The following is a 20698-nucleotide window of genomic DNA, read 5'->3' on the forward strand; positions in this document are numbered from 1 at the left end:
AATACCAATACCATTGAGGTCAACTTCTCATCTTTATAGCACAATTTGCTACTTAGCACACATCACAACACTAGTATTTTTTCATTCTCGAAAATTTAATCCAATTCAACACTCAAAATGGTTACAAATTGAACTCCCTATGTATTTAGCCGCTTTATATTATGTCTAGAGCAAGCTACATTAAAATTTTGTTTTATAATTGCACCACTTGCAACTGCAAATGACTTGTGCACAAGATACCAAGCAGCTACACATTAGGAGGCTATGTCAAAAGTGAGCTTGAGGGGGAAAAATTTCGAGCAAGAATTTTCTAATAAACCATTGGGTAACCATCTCATTTGGTGAAGCTTCCTCACATTTGAATATAATGTCAAAAGAATTCAATACACAAATTGAATCTCACACATCATACTTGGGAGCAAAATAGAAGGAACAACTGCACATTTCATACAAAAGACTAGGGAAAGAGGAATAATAGCACATTCTTATGCAAACGATGCAATGACTAACCATACGAACGATAGCGCATTCTATGCAAAAAAGCAATGAGTAACCACAAGAACGATAGCACATTTCCATGCAAAAGATGCAAATACACGATTAATATTGCAATAACAATTGTGTGATCTATGGTAGACTAACATTTCACTTTAGAGATCTTGAAATGTACTAACTATTACCAGAGCACATTTTCTCTCTTCCAAAATCTTGAAATGGTTTAAGATTCTAGACTTCAAAAGAAAACTAGACTAGTGCATTTAGGTTCGATGCTCTGGCATATTTCTAGGCTTTGCGCTAAATAAATGCAACTCATCCTTTGGACTATGGTGAGAGAGAGAGAGAGTGAGAGAGAGAGAGAAAGAGAGAGAGAGAGATGCAAGCCAATAGAGTTGAATAATAACAGGCTTATCCTAGATAAAAGACACTATGCTGCAAGTAGCTGGAGACTTGTAACACCATGAGAGGTATTTAGAGAATCTTAAACCATTTAAGCATCTGTGCGTTGTGGTAACTAATGCAGCAACGTACAAGTCATGTTAGTGATTAACCATGAACAAGTGCTAATCTAATCTTGTTAACAAGTGCCACATCCACGATTCAGATCTTGAATATAGGTAAGCAGTGTTAGCGGCCCCCATCAAAATGAAGTTCCTCCTCTATGCATTACCATGCAGATTTAAAGTTTGAATCCATCCAAGGGACAGTAAACAGCATCCACACAGCGGATGTTGCAACACATGCTTACACAGAAAGATAGATCCAAGCTAGTTAAAGCTGCATCATGTCTAACTGCTTCAAATTGACAGGATCAGCATCAGGTTCAACTGCTATACGTGACCGCCACCTTTGAAACCCAAGAGCTGTGTGAATCCCAACAGATGTCACACAGCAGACAACACTTTTAGCCCAAGAGTCACTGCCGTTTCAAAACAACAGGCACATGCCTTAACAACAGGCACATGCCTGCGGCCATGGCAGTTTAGGATCAGGGGCTTGCAGGTGCAACTGCCACAATGTAAGCATTCCAAGCACTCCCTTGGTGATAAGACTTGACTTCCTCATACTTAGAATCATCATTCCATACGTCATCATTTTCTTCTTCACCCATGTAAGGCATTGTACGCAACCAGAAATGGACAGAACTGAACCCCGCTTCTTGAAGACAATCTCTCAGTTCTGGTAAGGTCCATCTGTTTATCAAGTGGGATCATGACAAATGCAGAATTACATTTTGGAAGTATAACCATGTACGAATCACTCTTCGCTTAAGACATGAAAGCTTTATTCATCACATGGTAGCTTGGCAAACGTAGATTTTAGGAAGCATTTTTAAGTTATTGATCCCCATAAATAGAGTCCCCCAGCCCCTGCAACCGCTAACGTTAATTATTATGGCATCCTCAACAAGAAGCCACACGGCCACAAAAGCACATTCTACAGCAAATCGTAATAGCACAACCCTCTATTGTAATTTTAAAAGATTGACAACGACTGGAATTATATGTCAAACTATTTATATACCAGTGTGGAAGCCTTATTCAACAAAACCAAGTTCCAAGGTAGATGGCATCTACAAAAACTAAAGAAACAGAAGGTTGTACTTTTCACATGCTAGTGTAGCAGCCCTGGACCCAACAAAACCATCTTAATCATCTCAAGTATAAGAGTTGTAGAACACTATTTTGCATCAAGAAAAGTGAAAATCTGTAGTGATATTATAACTCTAAGACCCTTGTCTCAGTGTTTTGACTATGGTAGATGTATTGAAGGAGCAGAGTACGATACAGCTCTTGCATAAACCATGTTTTGAAATCCGCATTACAGTTCCTTACCTGTTTAACTACAAGCAGTATACATTAATGTCTAAAAAACCAGTAACCTTCTCATCCCCCCTGCTCCACACAAGTCAGTTCGACTTCAATGTAACAATACAACCTCCTGAGTCTACTGCACAGTCAGTGGCAGTGCTTACAAGCAGATTAACAATGTTGTTACTGAGATAGATTGACCATGCTGCAACTAACAGACGGTACACTAGAAAGCACACTCTACATGAATGGAGAGAAAATCGTAAAGATCCTTTTTGGGCCTCAAAAGGGGTGTTAAGCAAGGCTACATTCAGGAAATATACTGCTCATTAATACAATGTCTCATTAAAAAGAGCCTCAAAAACAGCCAAATTCAATTTTATTTTCATTTTCAGCAGCCTGCCCAAACTCTACATATGCAGCCATTCTTCATCCCATCATTGTCCATGCTTTAGAGATTTTTCTTTCTTGAACACAAGACTCTACTATGCCTTGTTGCTACCACACCTGCTCAAGGACAACATGACATCATTACCAGCTACCATCAACCGCTCCAGCTGTTAGTGATGATGCCTCCTGCTACTGCCACATCCCTACTGCTGGCACTACTATTGCTGGCCCAAAATGCAACTGAGAGTCACCCAAACACAGCTTCTGCTGGCATCTACTGCTCCTTCAACTGCACCAGACTGCTGCAACTTGCTACTGCTACTGTCATGCTGCTGTCTACCCTCCAAAGCCCCACTATTCCTGTCCAATTTGGAGCCCCTGCTCCCCACACTGCTATCCGGCAACCCTAAACACAGATTTTGCTGCTCCAAACTGCCATCACAATCAAAACACAGAATTCCTTTCCATGTCGGCATTCAAAATGTAGATCTGACCTACGAGTGTGTAAGACACTACATCCTAATTGCACGACTCAGAGAAAGATAGGAGAACCTATGTTAGGCTGCTTAGTTTATGTATGTCAGTTTATCATCTGCTGGCTCTGAGCACTGTCAGAATCTGACAGATACATTGGAGCTCTAACTATGAATTCTTCCAGTTTTGTGTGCATTCGTTTCCCCTATGTACAATTGTGCGCATTTCTTGTGTTAGCCAGTCAGTGCTGCCCTGCCAGTCAACAACGATTTTCCTTCAAGATGCTGCGTTTTTCCCCAAACAATTTTCTCTCTTCTTCTATATTCAGCAATCATTTCAGATTCAGTGCAGATTATCACTTCACTCCTCTTCTACCATATCCCTCTTTTCCTTTCTCTCTGAGTTCATGTTCCTCTTCCGTTGCGCACTCACGGTATCATCACCTAAGTGAGAACACGGAGTTGCCCCATGAAGAGGAGAACCCCCAAGCTGAAAATGTAGATTTTCAGCTATCTGTTCCTTGCTGCCAACCCAGATTTTCTGCAGGTGACAGGTCCATATGACTCAAATAGGACATTTACAATCTTTCCTTCGAGCAGGTGGAGCTGATTTCCACTGTTTGAGGCCATCTACAGAAAAACACAGATTTGTGCAGGTGTTTAGAAGTGTTGAAGATGCCTTGCAACTGGTTCAATGGCTTTGATGACTCTAACAAGGAGATTTCTCATCACTATGAAGATATGCTAGGGTATACACTAAGGAAACACAGCGTGCACAACCAAGATTGAAACACAAAGACTCAAACAGTGACAAGCAAAACTCAAACCCTAAACACAAAACGCAAAACACAAAACTCAAACACAAAGACAAACAAAGAGAGAAGGAACTCTGAAGTGAATGAATGATGTAAATGAACGTAAAAGTGTACAGAATACCCAAGTGCAGAGCAATGGAGTGTCGAAAAATTATGTCCATCGGAGACTGATCCCAAGTGCTGTGACCACCAATCAGAGTGCGGAAGACGGAAAAAAACACCAAATGATAATCACTAAAGGGTCAAATGACTAAGGCCAGAGCAAGGAAGGTGCCTAAGACAATGGGTGGCAACAGGAAGTTGCAAACGCAGCTTTAGGCTGTAGGAGGGCCACAAGCAAGTAGAATATGGTCACCAACTGTCGCCTCACGGAGAAAAGGCCAAATACAAGCTGCAAGATTGATGCCTGGATATAGAGGGAGGGCTACCATCTATCACTTGGCTGATGGAGTGTTAAACGCAGGAAGAAGGAGGCCGTTTGCGGGCTGGCAAGGGTAGATGGACCAAATGACACAGAGGAGTGAAAACTTGCACAAATGGAATGAGACTGAATAGTGGGCAGCCATCTATTTATAGATGTTGAAGAGTACCCCAAAAATTAGGGTTTTGGGGGACCATTGAAACTCTCTCAAATCGTGCACTAATTTTGCATTTTTCATTAATTAAGTGTGTTTTGAGACTATTTTAAGATACTAATCAGCCATAAAGCATGTTTTAGCTCAACGCCCCCCTCTCAAGTCCAAAACTAAGCCTACAAGGGAAGACTTGTAATATTTACCCGAAGGCGTTTCACCCCAAAGCAACGAGGGCATCGAATAAAGAATACACAACAACCGCCCACTGTCCTACAAAGACTACAAAGGTGATGGTTATCTTACTGAGAGAATCCAAGTAGCCACCCTAGAGAGAACAAGGCATCGGACAAAGAGTGCTTGTCAACTACCCAATGGCCTACTAAGGCCGGGTTCAGACAAGCCCGGCAGCAGAAGATGCAATTTGTTCTACCGTCCGGGTCTTCGTTCACACAATGGAGGAGGCAACCGAAGTTCATGATGAGGTGGCGTGGTTACTTCAATAAAGTAAGGTTCCTTATTGGTTGCGTGTGAGTTCAAACCTTAGTATGAGTAAACTCTTTTGTCTTATAGTAGGCGGCAACAAAAGCTTCCGAGGGGGGGAGGTCGCCCAAGGGAGCTGCCTTGCGGAATTTCTAGCAGCCAATAGAGCTTTGATTTGTGGAATTTTGTCAGTCTTTTTTCCCTGCCACCGCCTAGTGTGAACCCAACCTAAGCCCTACAAAGACAAATGAAACCACATTGAACTTTTTTTTTTTAAGTTAGCATTTCACTTTATGGATAGCGGCTGATTAAGTAACAATGGCCCAAAAGATGAGAGTAGGGATTATATACCCAATACATTACAAAACAGTACAAGTGTATGGATAGCAGCCAATTAAGTAACACTAGCCCAAAACTTATAGATAGCGGCCGATTAAGTAACACTGACCCAGAAGATGGGAGTAGGAATGATATACCCAATACATTACAAAACAGTACAAGTGTACCCAACCACTCTAGGATGTTGATAACAAGGGAAAGGTGATGAAGCATCATATGAGCAAAAATGGCGGTATAATCTATCCAGTGGTGCTTTGCACAATGGGATGTCTAATATGCTACATGCTAAAGAATGCTCATACAACAAGTGCCACTTGAACAGTGTCTCTCATAGAGAATTGTTCACTTGCCCAAGCGCCTTAGTATAAATATGATAAAATCATGTGAAGCATAGAAAAATGTATAACAAGGGAGAAGGTTGATGTCAAAGACAAGTGCTAAAACCTATAGAATACCAAGCATAGCGGCTAAGAAACGCATTTCTTTCAATTGAAAACTTACGAAACATTTCTTAAAGTACGAAACATTTGTGAGAGTAAAAAATATGGGTTTTTTTTTTATAAGTTGGAACCCAAAATATGGTTTTTTGGACAAAAACTATTACGCAATGTTAAACATGATTATGACAATGTGTAATGACTCGTGAGGGCTCAAGATTTTGGATGAGAGATTGATTTTTTTGTGATTTTATTTAGCTGTTGAACTTTATCAATCTAGTATCTATTTTTATCTTGAGAATTCATTATTATACGACTTTAGTCTCAATTATGTGTTATGATATATTATGATTCATTCTTGATTATGACATTTTGTCAGATTGTTTTGAAATGAGAATCATGATGTTGCAACTTGACTCAGTCCATATTGTAGATAGACTATTTACATATTTATTTCAATTTTCTTTGTATGATATATATAAATCATAATGTTTGAGTTTTAAATCATAGTATAGCTTGTCCAAAGACTAACTTTGACATAAGTGACAAGCCAATAATGGATCATGGATATATAACGTATTATTCTCAATTGACTCTATTATCACTCAAGTTCAATTGGCTATTCTTTGTTTAAGAGAGAGTTCCATAGAGATTTAGAACCTCTTTCCCTAGTCAAAACTATTAAAAATCCCTATATTAAAAAACTTGTGTTTCTTATTTTACCCCCTCTTGAAATAAATTTACGAAACATATTTCTAATGTTTCATTTCTAAATGTTTTTGGTGTTTCTGGCTACTATGATACCAAGAAGAATGGAAACCCCCTCTCAATCTAAATGTCGATGCTAAAGAAGGAAAAGGAATCTAATGATGTCAGTCTTTGTGTGGTGCCGAGAACCATGTGGATGAAGATGATGAAGCATCCCTATTGAAAGAACAAGGATAGAAGTCATCCCCATGATAGCATCAAGAGAGATGTTCTATAATCCGCTGCGGAAGCAGCCTCCATGCTAGTGGAAGAGTAAAACTCCAAGTAGATGAAACCATGTAAGGAACGGTGCACAGCTCCCATCTCCAACTCAAGAAGGACAGGTGCAAACCTACATGTTAGCTCTATACTGAAATACAAAACCCTACAAAAGAGATCAAAATCTGCAAACACAAAGATAAGTAGTGAGATACTCAAAATACAAAACTGAAAGCAAAGAAAGCAAAGCTATCCCCTTCCATAATGGAAAACTCTTGAAGCTCAAAATCAAGATTGATACGTTGAGTGCAATCTCATGCCGCATAGCGACCGATGAGATGACTCCAACACTTAGAGGCAAAGGAAAATACTGTAACTAAGAGTAGAATTCAAGAAGCAACCCCTATATTAACTCAACATTGGCCATGGCATTGCAAGCTCTCCATCATACTATGGTCATATCGCGCATGACTCCATACTGCATTTTCCCACTTTTGCCTACATTGCTCCCAACATTGACATCTCCTTGCTCTATTGTCATCGCCACCCAACTACCACCTCCTTGCCATTGCACCCAGCTCTACAGAGCTTCCTGCCATCTCAGCCCAGCTCCTCCCAACTTCACCCATGCTTAACTCACACCCTGCTGTCCACAACTCTCTCTCTCTCTCTCTCTCTCTCTCTCTCTCTCTCTCTACATGCACCAAGGCATTATCTTTCCAAATACCTTGGCATCAGCTTATGTCATATGATGTGTGTTTCAACTTTCATGGCTTGTCAATTGTTTTATGTGACATTATCAAGAGGTTTTTGGGTCAAAGTATCATTTGTTCTTTAGTAAATTTGCAGAAAACGTGTACTTTTTAGGTCCCTGTCAGCATTTCAATGATTATTTTGCTTCCTTGTGCAAGAAGAGCACCTATGTACCTCTTTATTTCATTTGAATCATTGTGTACTAAATTGTAAGAAAGTTTCCAACAGTGTGGCTTTTGTAAAAAAAATTATACCAAATCAAATGAGACTTCATTACAGTTCAGACCCTTCAGGCACATTAGCAAGCCAAAAATGTAACAACATTTCATTGGTCATACTACCATAGTACCATGGACTCAATCCTGTTACTTTTCACAATAAGCCACGGCTAGCAAATGATGAGTCTGGACTCTGTGCAGCAAGTGCAGGCCCACCTGTCTATTGCACAGTGAATTATTACAAGAGACCCAGCTTCCCAGAAGCTCCCTTTCCCCAAAACAAAATGACGGACGGTTACAGTCTTGGCAGACTAAGTTTCTTCACTCTCTAGCAGTTTTCTGAACAACTGAGGTACAAAGTGGTTAGTATTACTTACAGACGCCACTCATAGGTGAAGGCATGTCGTAATGTCTGCTTGTTCTTCAGTTGAAAATGCAAGCTTATCTTTGTCATTCTGTTTGTGACATCAAAGGCTTCTTGCTCCCATATATACTGTTCACAGCATTTCACCAAAACAAGAATTTGCAATGGGGCCTAACAGCTACAATACTTTTGCAAGATCACTTACAATAATCAAGCCACTTACAAGTGGTTAGTGTTACTCTCAATAACAAAGCCACTTACAGTAAAATCAGGATAATGTCTGCGAAGCTTTAATGGACCCTCTGACGATATACCGCCATACAAATCCATAGCAAATATCCCACCCCTATCAGTTAATGACTCCAATACATTTCTAAAATAGGCAACCAGCTCAGTGCGCTTGTGGAGACAGCAGCAACTGTAATTGAAAGCACAGACTATATCGAACCCAGGCCAAGTATGACCTGCATACACATGAAGACTCTCCTTAGTGACACTTAAGACAAAGGTCATCTTCACCCCTGAATGGACAAATTTGCCTCCACCATTACATAACATTTGACACAAGGTTGCCGGATACTCACATTCCATGTCTTCAGGAGGAGATTCACTTGGAGTATTTTCCATGTTTTTCGTCTCCATTGTGTGGTGCGCTGTTTTATCACTGTTAGAGGAACTTGTCAATGTTATTGGCCTTGCTGCAGTGATTGGGTAAAGCACATTCCCATGCAATAGACGGACTCTGGTGCAAGCATCAGACCCAAGCTTGTCAAAATTGTTCTGTAAACCCCAGGAGAGTGCTTCCGAATCGAGATCCAGTCCAGTAGCAAATCGCTGAATGCTACCTTTGAGCCATTCAGCGCTGCCTGACAGAAGTCCAAATTGAAAGCAATGGAACAAAGTCAGCATTGCACTTGGCTCCAGCTTCTGATGCTGAGTGATGTCATCAAATTCAAAGTGCAACATTGATAATGAGTTCTCTTGCAGGATATAAACTTGTGAGAGTGCAGTACAATGTATTCTGGCATGCATCTCCATTCAGCAAATTATACTCAATGAAACTGTAAAGGAAAGAAGGGGCACCAGATCAGGGCAGTGCCACAAAAGTCTTCTCGCAGATGGACCGGCAACCGGGCACCAATGTATGTGAGAAAAAATTTCAGAAGGTAGCTAATGTCTCCCTTAGGGGACTGCACAGACAAACAAAAATCATGGGGAATCAGAGTGATGCAAAAACAAAGCAGACATCCAATTAAGAAGGAATAGACAATCGATGCCTGAACAGAGAGCTGATAGAGGTGAAACTTGCTAGGTCGTCTGGAGACATAGTCGGATCCTGCTGTGTCTTCATTGAAATCTTCCTGGACGGAAGGTGAGGTCGGAGGGGGGCAGATGTCGAAGGCGGAGGACGGAAGAGAGGACCGTCCTGCCCCGTCGTCGTCTTGCTGCTCTTCGTCGTTGAGGTAATAACGACGGCTATGGCGAGGGGGCCTATGCTTTCCCTTCCCCATTTGCAGAAGCTATGCAGGTAGCACGGGACTTGCCCTTCAGGTGGTTCTGAATACTTATGTTGTCGAGAATGTTGACGAGCTAGAAAGGCTTTACGTCATGTGGTAAGAGAGTTGTCAGAACTTGGATTATCCAATGAGCTTCACTAATCTTAGCCCAGTGAAAATGAAATTAACTCCATTATGGAAAGAGAGGGTTTAGCAATGGTGTTTGCTATTAAAAAGTCTTGACATTATTTACTAACAACACTACTTTACGTATCATCAAGCTCTATTAACTTGTATCAATCACAATGCCAACTATTGCCAAAACAATTGAACGAGTAAAAGAAATTAGTGACATAACACTAGCTCCAACCGCCAAACTTAAGTTGATATAGAGGAAGAAAATGCTTGCTACAACACCTAATCTCATTGCCTCAAATGTGATACTACATTCCATAGGAACACTCATAAAAAATGCAAACCACATACCCAAGCTCAAAGCTTTAGTAAAAACTAGCCGACGAGGTTGTGAATTGTGAGAAGAGACACAAGAGACTACCCAAGCTTTTAAGTTGCTTTGCCACATCCATTGCCCTCTTAAACGGAAAATGGCAACAAGGCACAATTGCCACGAGACAACATTTCTTCCACCTCCACCACTAAAACTCACAAGTTGAAGCCTATTCAAAGGCCTCTTCCAACTTAGGTAATGATATTAACCAAATTAGTCCTAGAAAGCTAGATCCCCCTTAGTGTATGAAACCCACAAGAGACCATCCATCCTGGAATTAGCTAATAATATGGTCACCAATATAGGTGAAGATGTCATTACATGCATTAGACACTTTAATAAAACCTTTACCTTGTTTGCTCATAGCTATGAAATATTAGATTTGGGTCTCCTAGATGAAAATATGGCCAAGGCTATAAGGTCTCTACCCTGATCATGGGAGGAATTTGAATTCATATTCACCTATGAAACCTTCGATTATCAAAGAACTAATTGCTAATCAAATATTACGGGAAAAAGTGATCGCATGACACCTTGTAACCTCCTTTAAATATACCTGTATAGAAACAATGCCAAAGGATCCCATGGACCTTGATCATTGTGCAAAATCTAAGTCTATTTTTTACAAGGAGGGACTCTTCAAACTCAAAACAAAAGGTATGCAAATCAAAGGGATAAACCAAAAATCAAAAGTAAATCATTAAACCTAGAAACTAGCATTTAGTGGGAATTAAAGGCTAAATTTTTGTGTTAAGGGCCAAAACTTTTTATATTGGTAGAGATGTTTCTTTTCATTCATAAAATAATCTCATTATCCTGTGATGTCTTAGGTTCTTTAAAATGGTAAGAGAAGGAGAAAGGAGCATAGGAGAAAAAATCAACAAGAGCCCAACTACCATTCACAAAAGAAGACCAAGTAAAATACAACTAGAAGATGGAAATTGGGTAGTGTCACTACCTGCAATACCATTGAATTCAAAACCTTACCAAAAAGTAGCCAAAGTTTCCAAAAGCAAAGAAGATGGTGAAAAGATGTGCTTTACCAAAATATATGGAAAAGTTTAAAGGTGAGGCACACTACAATGAGCGCGTGCAAAGAAGCAAGCTTTTAAGTGAGCTTTTGGGCAATCTTTTTTTGGCCATCTCGAGTTTTATTCCACATAGTCCACTTGATTCTCTTTTTCTTTTGGGCATATATCAAGCACCAATGCTGCTCCTCTATTACCACCACCACCACTAGCACTGCCACCATCACCATGACATCTTACTCTCCCCCTCCTCATTAGAACCACTAGCACTGCCACCATCACCATGACATCTTACTCTCCCCCTCCTCATTAGAACCACAACTATTTCTCCTCTCTCTCTCCTTATGTGTTGGGGACAAACCATCAACATCTCACTCCCCTCAATATCATTACCACCACTAGCACTGCCACTTCACCACCACATCTTACTCTCCTCCTCATCAGAACCACAATCGATTCTTCTCTCTCTCTCTCTTAGAGACCCATAACATCCATCTCCCTCTCCCCCTCCCCCTCAATAACACCCTCTTTGTGTGTGTGTGTGTGTGTGTGTGTGTGTGTTTTTCACCCCCAACTATGTGTCATTTATCATTTCTCTCTCTCTCTCTCTCTAATGATGCATTAGTAGTTCTCTCTCCTTAACTTATTTACATCACTAGATTAAGCTTATCTACTTATCTTTGATTTTGATACCCTCAGGGATGACTTTCAGCAATCACGATAGGAATGGGGCAAACCAATTCTAGAGGTTACCTATAAATTGAAGTTGTCGTCCCTTGTGAATCCCCTCAAGAAGCTATCTCAAACTGCATTAATAATCTTTTTTTCGGGCAGAATCCCTACAGCAGCGATGTTGCGCAGTGGATTAAGTCTATTCTTGGAGGATGTTTTGTGGAGGGAGTGTACTTTGCCTCCAAAGGCTTTTATGAAGTGCATTTGACAGATGCCACATGCAAGCAGAGGCTTCTTGAGTTCTCTCCCCTATTTTACGAGAGGCAAATGGTGCATGCTATGCCCTGGTCCCCAAATAAGGACTATCAAAGATATGTCTGTGAGAGGGAGATTGGATAAGGGAAAATAAAAAATGCTTGAGGATGTGACAGGTCTACTTACAACAGGTTACTTATACGCCATCATTGCCCAGTATGGGTTGAGGTCGCAAACTTCCCAGACTACATGCGCAAGGAGTTGCCTGGTCTAGCTGCTTCTTTGGGACAGGTCATTTGTCCACCTCGCCTCATGGGGAACCGTAACAGGTTCTGTATTCTTTGGGACACTGATATACCTACCCCTCCTTTGATTGCAGTGGAAGTGGAGGGATTACAATTGGGTAAAAAGTATTTTGACTTGAAGTGGGGTGTGTTTGCAGGCGCTTATTTCGCTTGTCACAAATTTGGGCATCTGGCCTCTGAATGCCCTGTGGTTCTGCATCAACCCCCCCAAATGCTTTGCCACCCTAGACAAGGGAAAAGAATGACAGCTTGCAAGCTAAGATAGCAAATGCAAATGGGGCAAAGAATGCAAAATCAACCAATCAACTTGTGGCAAAAGGGAAAGATAAAGGGAAAGAGAAGATGAAAGAAACAGTGGGGATTGATCAAGATGGCTTTCAACAACCCAAGAAGGTGGTTGCACTGAAGCAACGCCCCCTCCAATCTCGTCATTGGGATGCTTCTACCCCTTCACCAAGACAAACTTCTGCTTCAGCCTCTGCCCCTGTTCTTAAAAATTGGGTAGGGGTTCTGAAGAAGGGCATCCCCATATGTGATGCAGGTAGAGGCCTAGCCTCTCATGTTTTGTTTTTCATCTTATATGCTCTATTGTACATACCTCTTTTATGTTTCAAACACTCAAGTGCTTTACATACAATGTGCAGAGCCTCTGCAATGCTCCGAAGTGGAGGCTTTTATGGAATTATGTACATAAAATGCAGCTTGATATAGTTTGTTTGCAAGAGCACAATCAACACTCTATAACTGGACAGCATGTTTTTTTCTGCGGCTATGATATATATTATGCTAGTACTGCTACCTATTCAAGTGTATGCATACTGGTAAGACATGAGTTGGAACCTCAGCTGGCCTTTAATGACAGCAGTGGCAGATGGATAGTTATACAATGCAATGTCAATGGTGATATTTTTGAGTTTGCATCGGTATATGCCTCTCAGACTTCTGCCACGAGGGCTTCTTTGTGGGATTCTATAGGCAGATATCCATGGAGATCCAATGCATTTATCTGTGGAGATTTTAATAACTCCCGTCTGCCTAGAGATAATACTACTTCTCGATCTCATATGTTATCATTGGAAAGGCAGAAATGGAATGATATGTTGCTTTCTGTGCAAGCTGAAGACTTATGGATACTTCTCCAAGGGTCAGTCCCTGGATATACCTTTCACCATAATGCATTTACCACATATCGGGCAAGGCTTGACAGATGGTATCTCTTTCATCCACAACAATTTGCAGATTTCAGCCCCCATCTCCTTATAGATTTTTCATTGGGTTTGTCAGATCATGCTCCACTGTGGATGAATTTGCAACTTGGCATGCCTTTGGATGATCTGCCACTCTTCTCAAGAATATTATTGCATGTTAATCGGGCGTATTTTCAGCATCATCATTTTCAGCAAATGATCAGATTGGCCAATCATCCCTTGTCATTACATGCACAGGAGGATATGAATTATGCATGGGATAGTTTCATCTCCCATGTGCAGAATGTCATTACACAATACGGGAAATGGCATATGGCAGAATGGAGGAATGAGGTTAAAAATCCACAAAGGACAGCACAACTATTGACTGAAATCTCTCAGTCAAGGTCACTTTCTGATTTGGAAAAAGATTCCCTCTCACATGCCCAATCTAAGCTTGCTGTCAATGATCAGAGGAAATTGCATAAATGGCAGATAAGGGCAAGAATGAGGCCCCTCATGGACAAGGGCTCCTCATCAAAAGCCTTTTTCTAGAGTTTGCATGCTACTCGAAAGAAAAACTCATGTCTGAGGCTTAGGAAGCTGGATGGCACTTGGACTCGCTCTTTCTCTGATCTCCAAGATGAATGCCACAATTATTTCTAGAAATTGTTTTCTGCACCTGGTTTCCCGTCAAATCAAGTGATTGATGCCAGGAATGAATTTCTCCAATATGTCTCTGGAATAATTCAACAGGATGATGCTCTTACCTTAGAAAGGCCTTTTACTGATACAGAACTGGATGATGCATTGCTACACCTCAGTAAACATAAGTCTCCTGGATGGGATGGCCTAACGGTGGAATTTTATATTCCCTTTTGGGACGGCTTAAAAGAGGTCCTCTTGCAGATGATTAATGTTGGCAAGAAAATCAGCTGCTGCACTCTTGGAAGCATGGCTTAGTCAAGCTTGTGCCCAAAAAACATCTCAATGATCATATATAAGATTGGAGGCCCATTACCTTGATGCATGTGCTTTACAAACTTATTGCCAAAATGATTGTGCATAGGCTACAGGGGATACTGCATGCAGGACTTCATCCTCATCAGTATGGGTTTGTGCCGAGAAGACAAATCCATGACAATATATCCAATGCCTTGACTGCAATTGAATATGCTAAATACTCGCATCAAGACGTACTTATATTGTAGGTGGATATTGCTAAGGCCTTTGATAATGTCCAATGGGATTTTATTTTTCAGATCATGACTAAGTTGGGCTTTGGTCCCAAGATGGCAAATGCTGTTTACTGGCTTTACTCTGACTCTACTTCTCACTTAACAAACATAGCGCAAATGACTGGTCTTCAAATCCCAGGGGCTACATCATTTTTGGCACAAGCGTATGCCGATGATTCTTTTTTCATGCCACAGAATTCTCCAAGAAGGGACCTTCGTATGCTTATGGCCACTCTTTCACTATATGGTCTGGCAGCGAGATTACATGTTAATTTTGACAAATCTAAATTGCTTCCCCTCAAACAATGTGACTGGCACTCTATTCTATGGCCTGGTCAGGTGGTGCTTTCCACAGATATTGTCAGGCATTTGGGATACCCCAGAGGATGGCATATCACTAGGAAAATGCAACTGAAATGGGTTTTCCAAAGACTGCAACATAAACTGGAATACTGGAAGATTTCTACTTGGCCCCTTCATGTCAGGCTCAGAATAGTACAATCCATTGTGATGTCTTATGTCCAGTTCTATTTGCCTTTGCTGCATTGGTCATCCAAGGATATCTCCACTTTTATGTCTCAAGCTATGGAGATGCTATGGAAGACAAAAGCTGCTGTGAAAGCATTGAGACTCATGAGGATGGAAATGGTGTGCTCTCCAAGGATGCATGGTGGACTAAATATCCTCAATATAAGATATCATGTCCTTGCAAGGAAGGCAACCATGTTGCATACTTTCTTCCGTCAACAATAGCCGTGGACTTGTATGCTAGCATCCATGTGTGCCAGCATGAGCACTTCTGCATATGGTCATTGGATTATGGATTTCTAGGAGGTTGCCATTGGCAGATTTGTGGGCAAAATACATGGCTGTCCTTTCTCTACTGCTTTGATACTTGATTGGAAACAGGTGATGATTTTTCACGAAAAGTTTGGGCTTATCCCATTAAGCTAAAATTCGATGTCTTGGCTGTGTTTCAGAGATGGCTTGCATTGGTTGAGAACCAGTTTGGGTATAGGCTAAAATGCCTAAGGACAGATAATGGGGGTGAGTATGTCTCACATGCTTTTGAGCAGTTATGTGATGAGAAGGTGATCTATTTATGGCATGCACAGCTATACTAACTACCTCAGCCCAAAAGCTCTGTGATGAGAGGTAGTTAATATAGCTGTGCATGCCATAAATAGATCACCTTCTAGTGGTTTGGATTTCCAGGTTGTAGAGGAGATATGGACTGGAAAACCCCCCTCTTATGCGCATCTCCATGTCTTTGGATGTGAGGCATTTTGCCATGTGCCCAAGGACAAGAGAAGTAAGCTGGATCCCAAGAGTGTCAAATGCATTTTCCTTGGTTATTCTCTAAGGTCAAATGGGCTTCTGATAGTTGTTTGGGGACAAACTCCATGCGAAAAGAAAGCATTCATTGGAGTGCCATTTTTGACATTCCTCTTGCTTTACAGGAACCTATTTGGGCAAACAATCTTATGAAACTGGGAATTAGGTACATATAGGATGTGGTGGATGATCGGGGATATACTTTATCCTTTCCTCGGGCCATGACCTCTTATGCATTGGGAATGCATCATAGGTTTATATGGAAGAAAATTGCTGATTTACTGCATCCCTTTCTACCAATTCCACCTATGCTTGATACAAACAGGCTTATGGGTTGGCAATTACAGCCATCAGCTACATGCATTCGTCCTGTCTCTCTTTCTACCTTAACTTCCATCAAAGTATACAAGCTTCTTCAGCCTGCCCCATGGATTCAGCAGCATGCTAATTCTCTGTGGCACTTAATGAAGTCTCTTGGATGGTGGCGGAAGAATCTTAGGATGCTCTGGAAGTGTAAAATGCCACTGAAACAAAGGCTTTTTCTTTGGAGATGTTTGATAGGCACACTGTCAGTGGGGGTCACACTTGCTAAACGTCACATTGCATCATCCACATGTCTGAGATGTTTGGCTCCCTCAGAGACTGTCCCTCATTTATTTTGGCATTGTCCTTGTTCCAGGATCCTCCTTAGGAGAATTTCAGATTCGCTTTGGCTTTGTTTCCCGAGTCATAGCTTTGGGAAACATTTCTGGCTCTTTGGCTGATTTATGTGTTCTTTGTCTCAATACTCACTCTTTATTTTTTGGGTGAGATATTGGGCTCTTTGGACAATCTGGAGTGATCATAATTTGGCATACTTGGGTCGCCAAAATCACCAGCAATATGAATCTTTCCAAGCCTCACTGCGGCAATCTCTATATGATGCCAGCTATGAGGGTGACATGGACACTTCCTGCATAGAGCTTTTCTTTTCATGTTTCTGATAGTTTGGGATAGCCCCCTTTTCCGGGGTTCCCTAGCTTGTAAATTTGTGAGCACATAAATATATTGCACTGGATATTACAAAAAAAAAAGTGTGTGTGTGTATACACATATATTCACCCCCAACTCTGTGTCATTTATCATTTCTCTCTCTCTCTCTAATGATGCATTAGTAGTTCTCTCTCCTTAACTTATTTGCATCACTAGATTAAGCTTATCTACTTATCTTTGATAATATTATCACAATGTTAATGGTTCAATTATACATACATATGAGATATCACACTACATATACATTCACATCTCCTCTCTCTCCCTTTTTTGCATGTATTTTATAATTACATCTTGATTTGTTAGTATTTTAATTATGCACACACAAGCAAACTACAGATACATCCACTTATACTTGCACATTGTTCTCTCTTCCTCTTTTGATTAGGCTTACATATGGATTGAAGTTATGCATTCATTGACAATAGACCCTTACAAGAAATTGCTTCACAATCTCCATAAAATATAGCTTCATATAGCTTTATTATTTGTAGTTGTTATTCCTTTCAAGAATTCTTCAATTTAAACTCCAAACTTCAACAATCAAATATTTTAATATAGTGATATATTTCACATTGTACTGCATGAACTTACTACAAAAACTACCAAAAATATATTAAATACACAAATACATTTGCAAGATAGTGAACTACTATGCACAAAGCAAATGAACATATTTATTGCAAACATTAAATATCAATCTAGCTATCCATTGCTAGAGGGTGAAACGGGTATTCTCTAACAAACTCCTAGACTCCCCCGTGAAAACTTGCTTGTTTAGTCAAACATGGAAGCATGTATTCCAAGAAGATAGTATTGAAGGGATTTTACTCAATCAAATAGAGAAGCATGTGTTTGAAGAGGATGGTATCCATGTGATTTTTTTGAAATGTAAATGGATATGTAAAGGAGCAAGGTGGGTTACATTGCATCTTCTTTATGCTATCATCCACAAATAGTATCATTGTAGGGCTAAAGTGTTTAGAAATTGTGGTTTCACCTTAACTTCTTAGCATAGAATGAGTCACAAGAACAAATGCACTGAAGATATCACTTTCCTAGAATCAACTATTTTCTCTTTAGAAGAAGACATAAAAGTGTGACAAATTCTAAAGAATGCATGTAGAATTACTTACTAGGAATTTGGATCCTTATGTCTCTTGCACCTTTTTTTCTTCGAATATTTTTTGTGTAATGCATTCTTGTTGGAAGGGAATTCACATTTAGGTAGTTGAGGAAGATAGAACATCTTTAGTACACTTCCTCATTCCACTACTACTCAATCTAGTAATCCTTATATACGATTAAAATCAGGTAATTGCAAGATAGATGCATGTGTTAAAGCATGTTTCAACAAATCAAAAGACTTTTGATATTTGTCAAACCAATGATATACAACACCTTTAACAATTTCGTCAAAGGCAATACAAGCAATGAAAAATGTCTCACAAATTTTCTATAAAAGCTGGCAAGACCTAAGAAAGAACGTAACTCATGCACATTTTTAGGGATTGGCCAATTCAAAATTGCCTCTATCTTTTTAGGATCAACACGAATACCATCAAAAGAAACAATATGACCTAACTATTCAATTTGGATTTGGAAAATTTCACTCTTGTCAGGATTAGTATACAATTGATTCTTTTTCAACAATTTGAAAACCAAAGATAGATGTTCACAATGCTTGTTCTCATTCTTACTGAAAACTAATATATCATCAAAGAAAACAATTACACAATTCTGATACTTCAAAAATATGTGATTCATCATACGACTAAATGTAGTTGGTGCATTGGTCAAACTGAAAGGCATAATAAGAAATTCATAATGACCAAATTGAGTTCTAAATGCAGCCTTGAAAATATCAGGTGTATCCAATCGTACTTGATGATATCTAGATTTGAGATATATCTTGCTAAAAATAATGGCCCCTTGTACTTTATCCATGAGGTCGTCCACCCTAGGGATCACATATACATGAGGTCGTCCACCCTAGGGATCAGATATCTATTCTTAACAGTGATCTTGTTTAGGGCATGATAGTCAATGCACATCCTATAGGTATTATTTTTCTTCTTAACTAATAGGATAGGTGCACCAAAAGGAGAACTACTAGGCCTAATGAGTCCTCAGTTCAACAGTTCTTCAACTTGTGTTTGGATTTCTTTTTGTTCAATCTGATTGTGTCTATAAGGTGCTTTACATGGTGGTTGAGAACCAGGGATTAAGTCTATTTTATGGTCTTCAAAACGTGTAGGTGGTAAACCAAGAAGTAAATCAGCAGCAAAACAATCGTTAAAATTATGAAAGAAATTGTGCATGCCTAGGATGCATCTGATTTTTCTTAGCTTCAATTTCATTCACCCATACTAAGTATGATTTACTACCTTTTCGCAATGCATGTTTAGCATGTGTGTGACTAAGCATGGGAAATTTATCAAAGTTTTGAGATCCATGTAATGTGATTTGTTTTTCGTTAAGATGAATTTTCATGGAATGTGTGGAATAATCTATGTCAGGATTATATTTGTGACACCATCTACTCCTCCTTCAAGTGCACCTAATATGTGCATTTCCTTGACAAAGTTTGCAGCATCCCCTTCTCCAATTGCCCACACATGAACCTACCATTCATAGTTCTATTACATATAGAGAACACATCGACAAGATACCATTGCAAATATACTTCTATAAAAGGATACCAAGTTATGCCTATCACAAGTCTCCAAGCTGCTAACTTGTATGACTTTTGAAACTCAATATCATCATCTGGTTTGAAATTCTCTTTATCTATGTGAGGTGTCCACCAGGCTCATTCCAAGGCGCACCTTTTTGTAGTCCATCAGTAGATTTTCCAAATGATGCCACCCAATGCTCCCTTGGAACATCATGGGGTTTGTCACTTAGAACCCATTGAGTCTACATCGCAACGGAAGTGTTCCGACCAAACCCACTGGGATCGACTTGAATTTTTCGGTTCCTAAAATCAGACAGGTCTCTTAACAGCTAGCTAGTGTCAATAATTTTGAGCTTCCACTTCTATAGGATTACTTGATTTGAAGTGGACTTGCCATTGCACTTGATTCAAAGAGAATGGGAGACGGAGGGGGGTACAGTACGTCAACCCTCCTACCCATAAGGCAAAATCCCATTCCGACCCCCTAAAACAATGCAAGTCGGTTCTACCTAATGACTAGTTGATCAATTTATCGTCTTCATGTTTCTATTGCAAATTTAGAAAAGCTCCTGGCTAACTGGGACCACCCTACCATTGGGACGGACCCGTCGAGGGTCATGCCCACTCGCTTTCTTTTGATGACTGAATCATCTTTAGTTTTTTAGTTACCTATAGCACATTTATTGGAACATATACAACTGACTTCCTTAATTAGTCCTGTTAAATCACAAGTTCCTTTACATAATTTATCTCACAAACATGCATACAATTCAAATAACCCTTGAGTAAAACAAATTTATTTATTATATTTAAAGTTTATTATAATTTTCATCTTTTCGACCCTGT

At 40.0% G+C, this 20698-nt stretch overlaps 1 protein-coding gene and 2 pseudogenes across 1 annotated transcript; 2 read left to right on the plus strand and 1 right to left on the minus strand.

Moving 5' to 3' along the window:
* Positions 1–940: 940 nt before the first annotated feature.
* Positions 941–9709, minus strand: LOC148015222 (S-adenosyl-L-methionine-dependent methyltransferases superfamily protein). Its single transcript, XM_087665352.1, has 6 exons — positions 9397–9709; positions 9203–9309; positions 8704–8981; positions 8381–8583; positions 8133–8248; positions 941–1691 (listed from the first exon to the last, which is right to left on the minus strand). Exons 1-6 carry the CDS (start codon positions 9628–9630, stop codon positions 1487–1489), a joined length of 1143 nt encoding a protein of 380 aa, XP_087521478.1. The 5' UTR covers positions 9631–9709; the 3' UTR covers positions 941–1486.
* Positions 9710–9727: 18 nt separating this feature from the next.
* LOC148015223 (uncharacterized) lies at positions 9728–14533 on the plus strand (annotated as a pseudogene).
* Positions 14534–15393: 860 nt separating this feature from the next.
* On the plus strand, positions 15394–17126 carry LOC148015224 (uncharacterized; annotated as a pseudogene).
* The last annotated feature ends 3572 nt before the right edge of the window (positions 17127–20698 follow it).

The sequence above is a fragment of the Lygodium microphyllum genome, chromosome 24, assembly GCF_053477565.2.
Source record: "Lygodium microphyllum isolate KBCC chromosome 24, Lygodium_microphyllum_v1.1.10, whole genome shotgun sequence".
NCBI classification, from domain to species: domain Eukaryota; kingdom Viridiplantae; phylum Streptophyta; class Polypodiopsida; order Schizaeales; family Lygodiaceae; genus Lygodium; species Lygodium microphyllum.

Coding starts and splice junctions, on each gene's coding strand:
- LOC148015222 (XM_087665352.1), bottom strand. CDS start 9,630: ATGGGGAAGGGAAAGCATAGGCCCCCTCGCCATAGCCGTCGTTATTAC. Junction 9,310..9,396: donor TCTATCAGCTCTCTGTTCAG/GCATCGATTGTC, acceptor TTGTCTGTGCAG/TCCCCTAAGGGAGACATTAG. Junction 1,692..8,132: donor TTCACCTATGAGTGGCGTCT/GTAAGTAATACT, acceptor CTTGATAAACAG/ATGGACCTTACCAGAACTGA.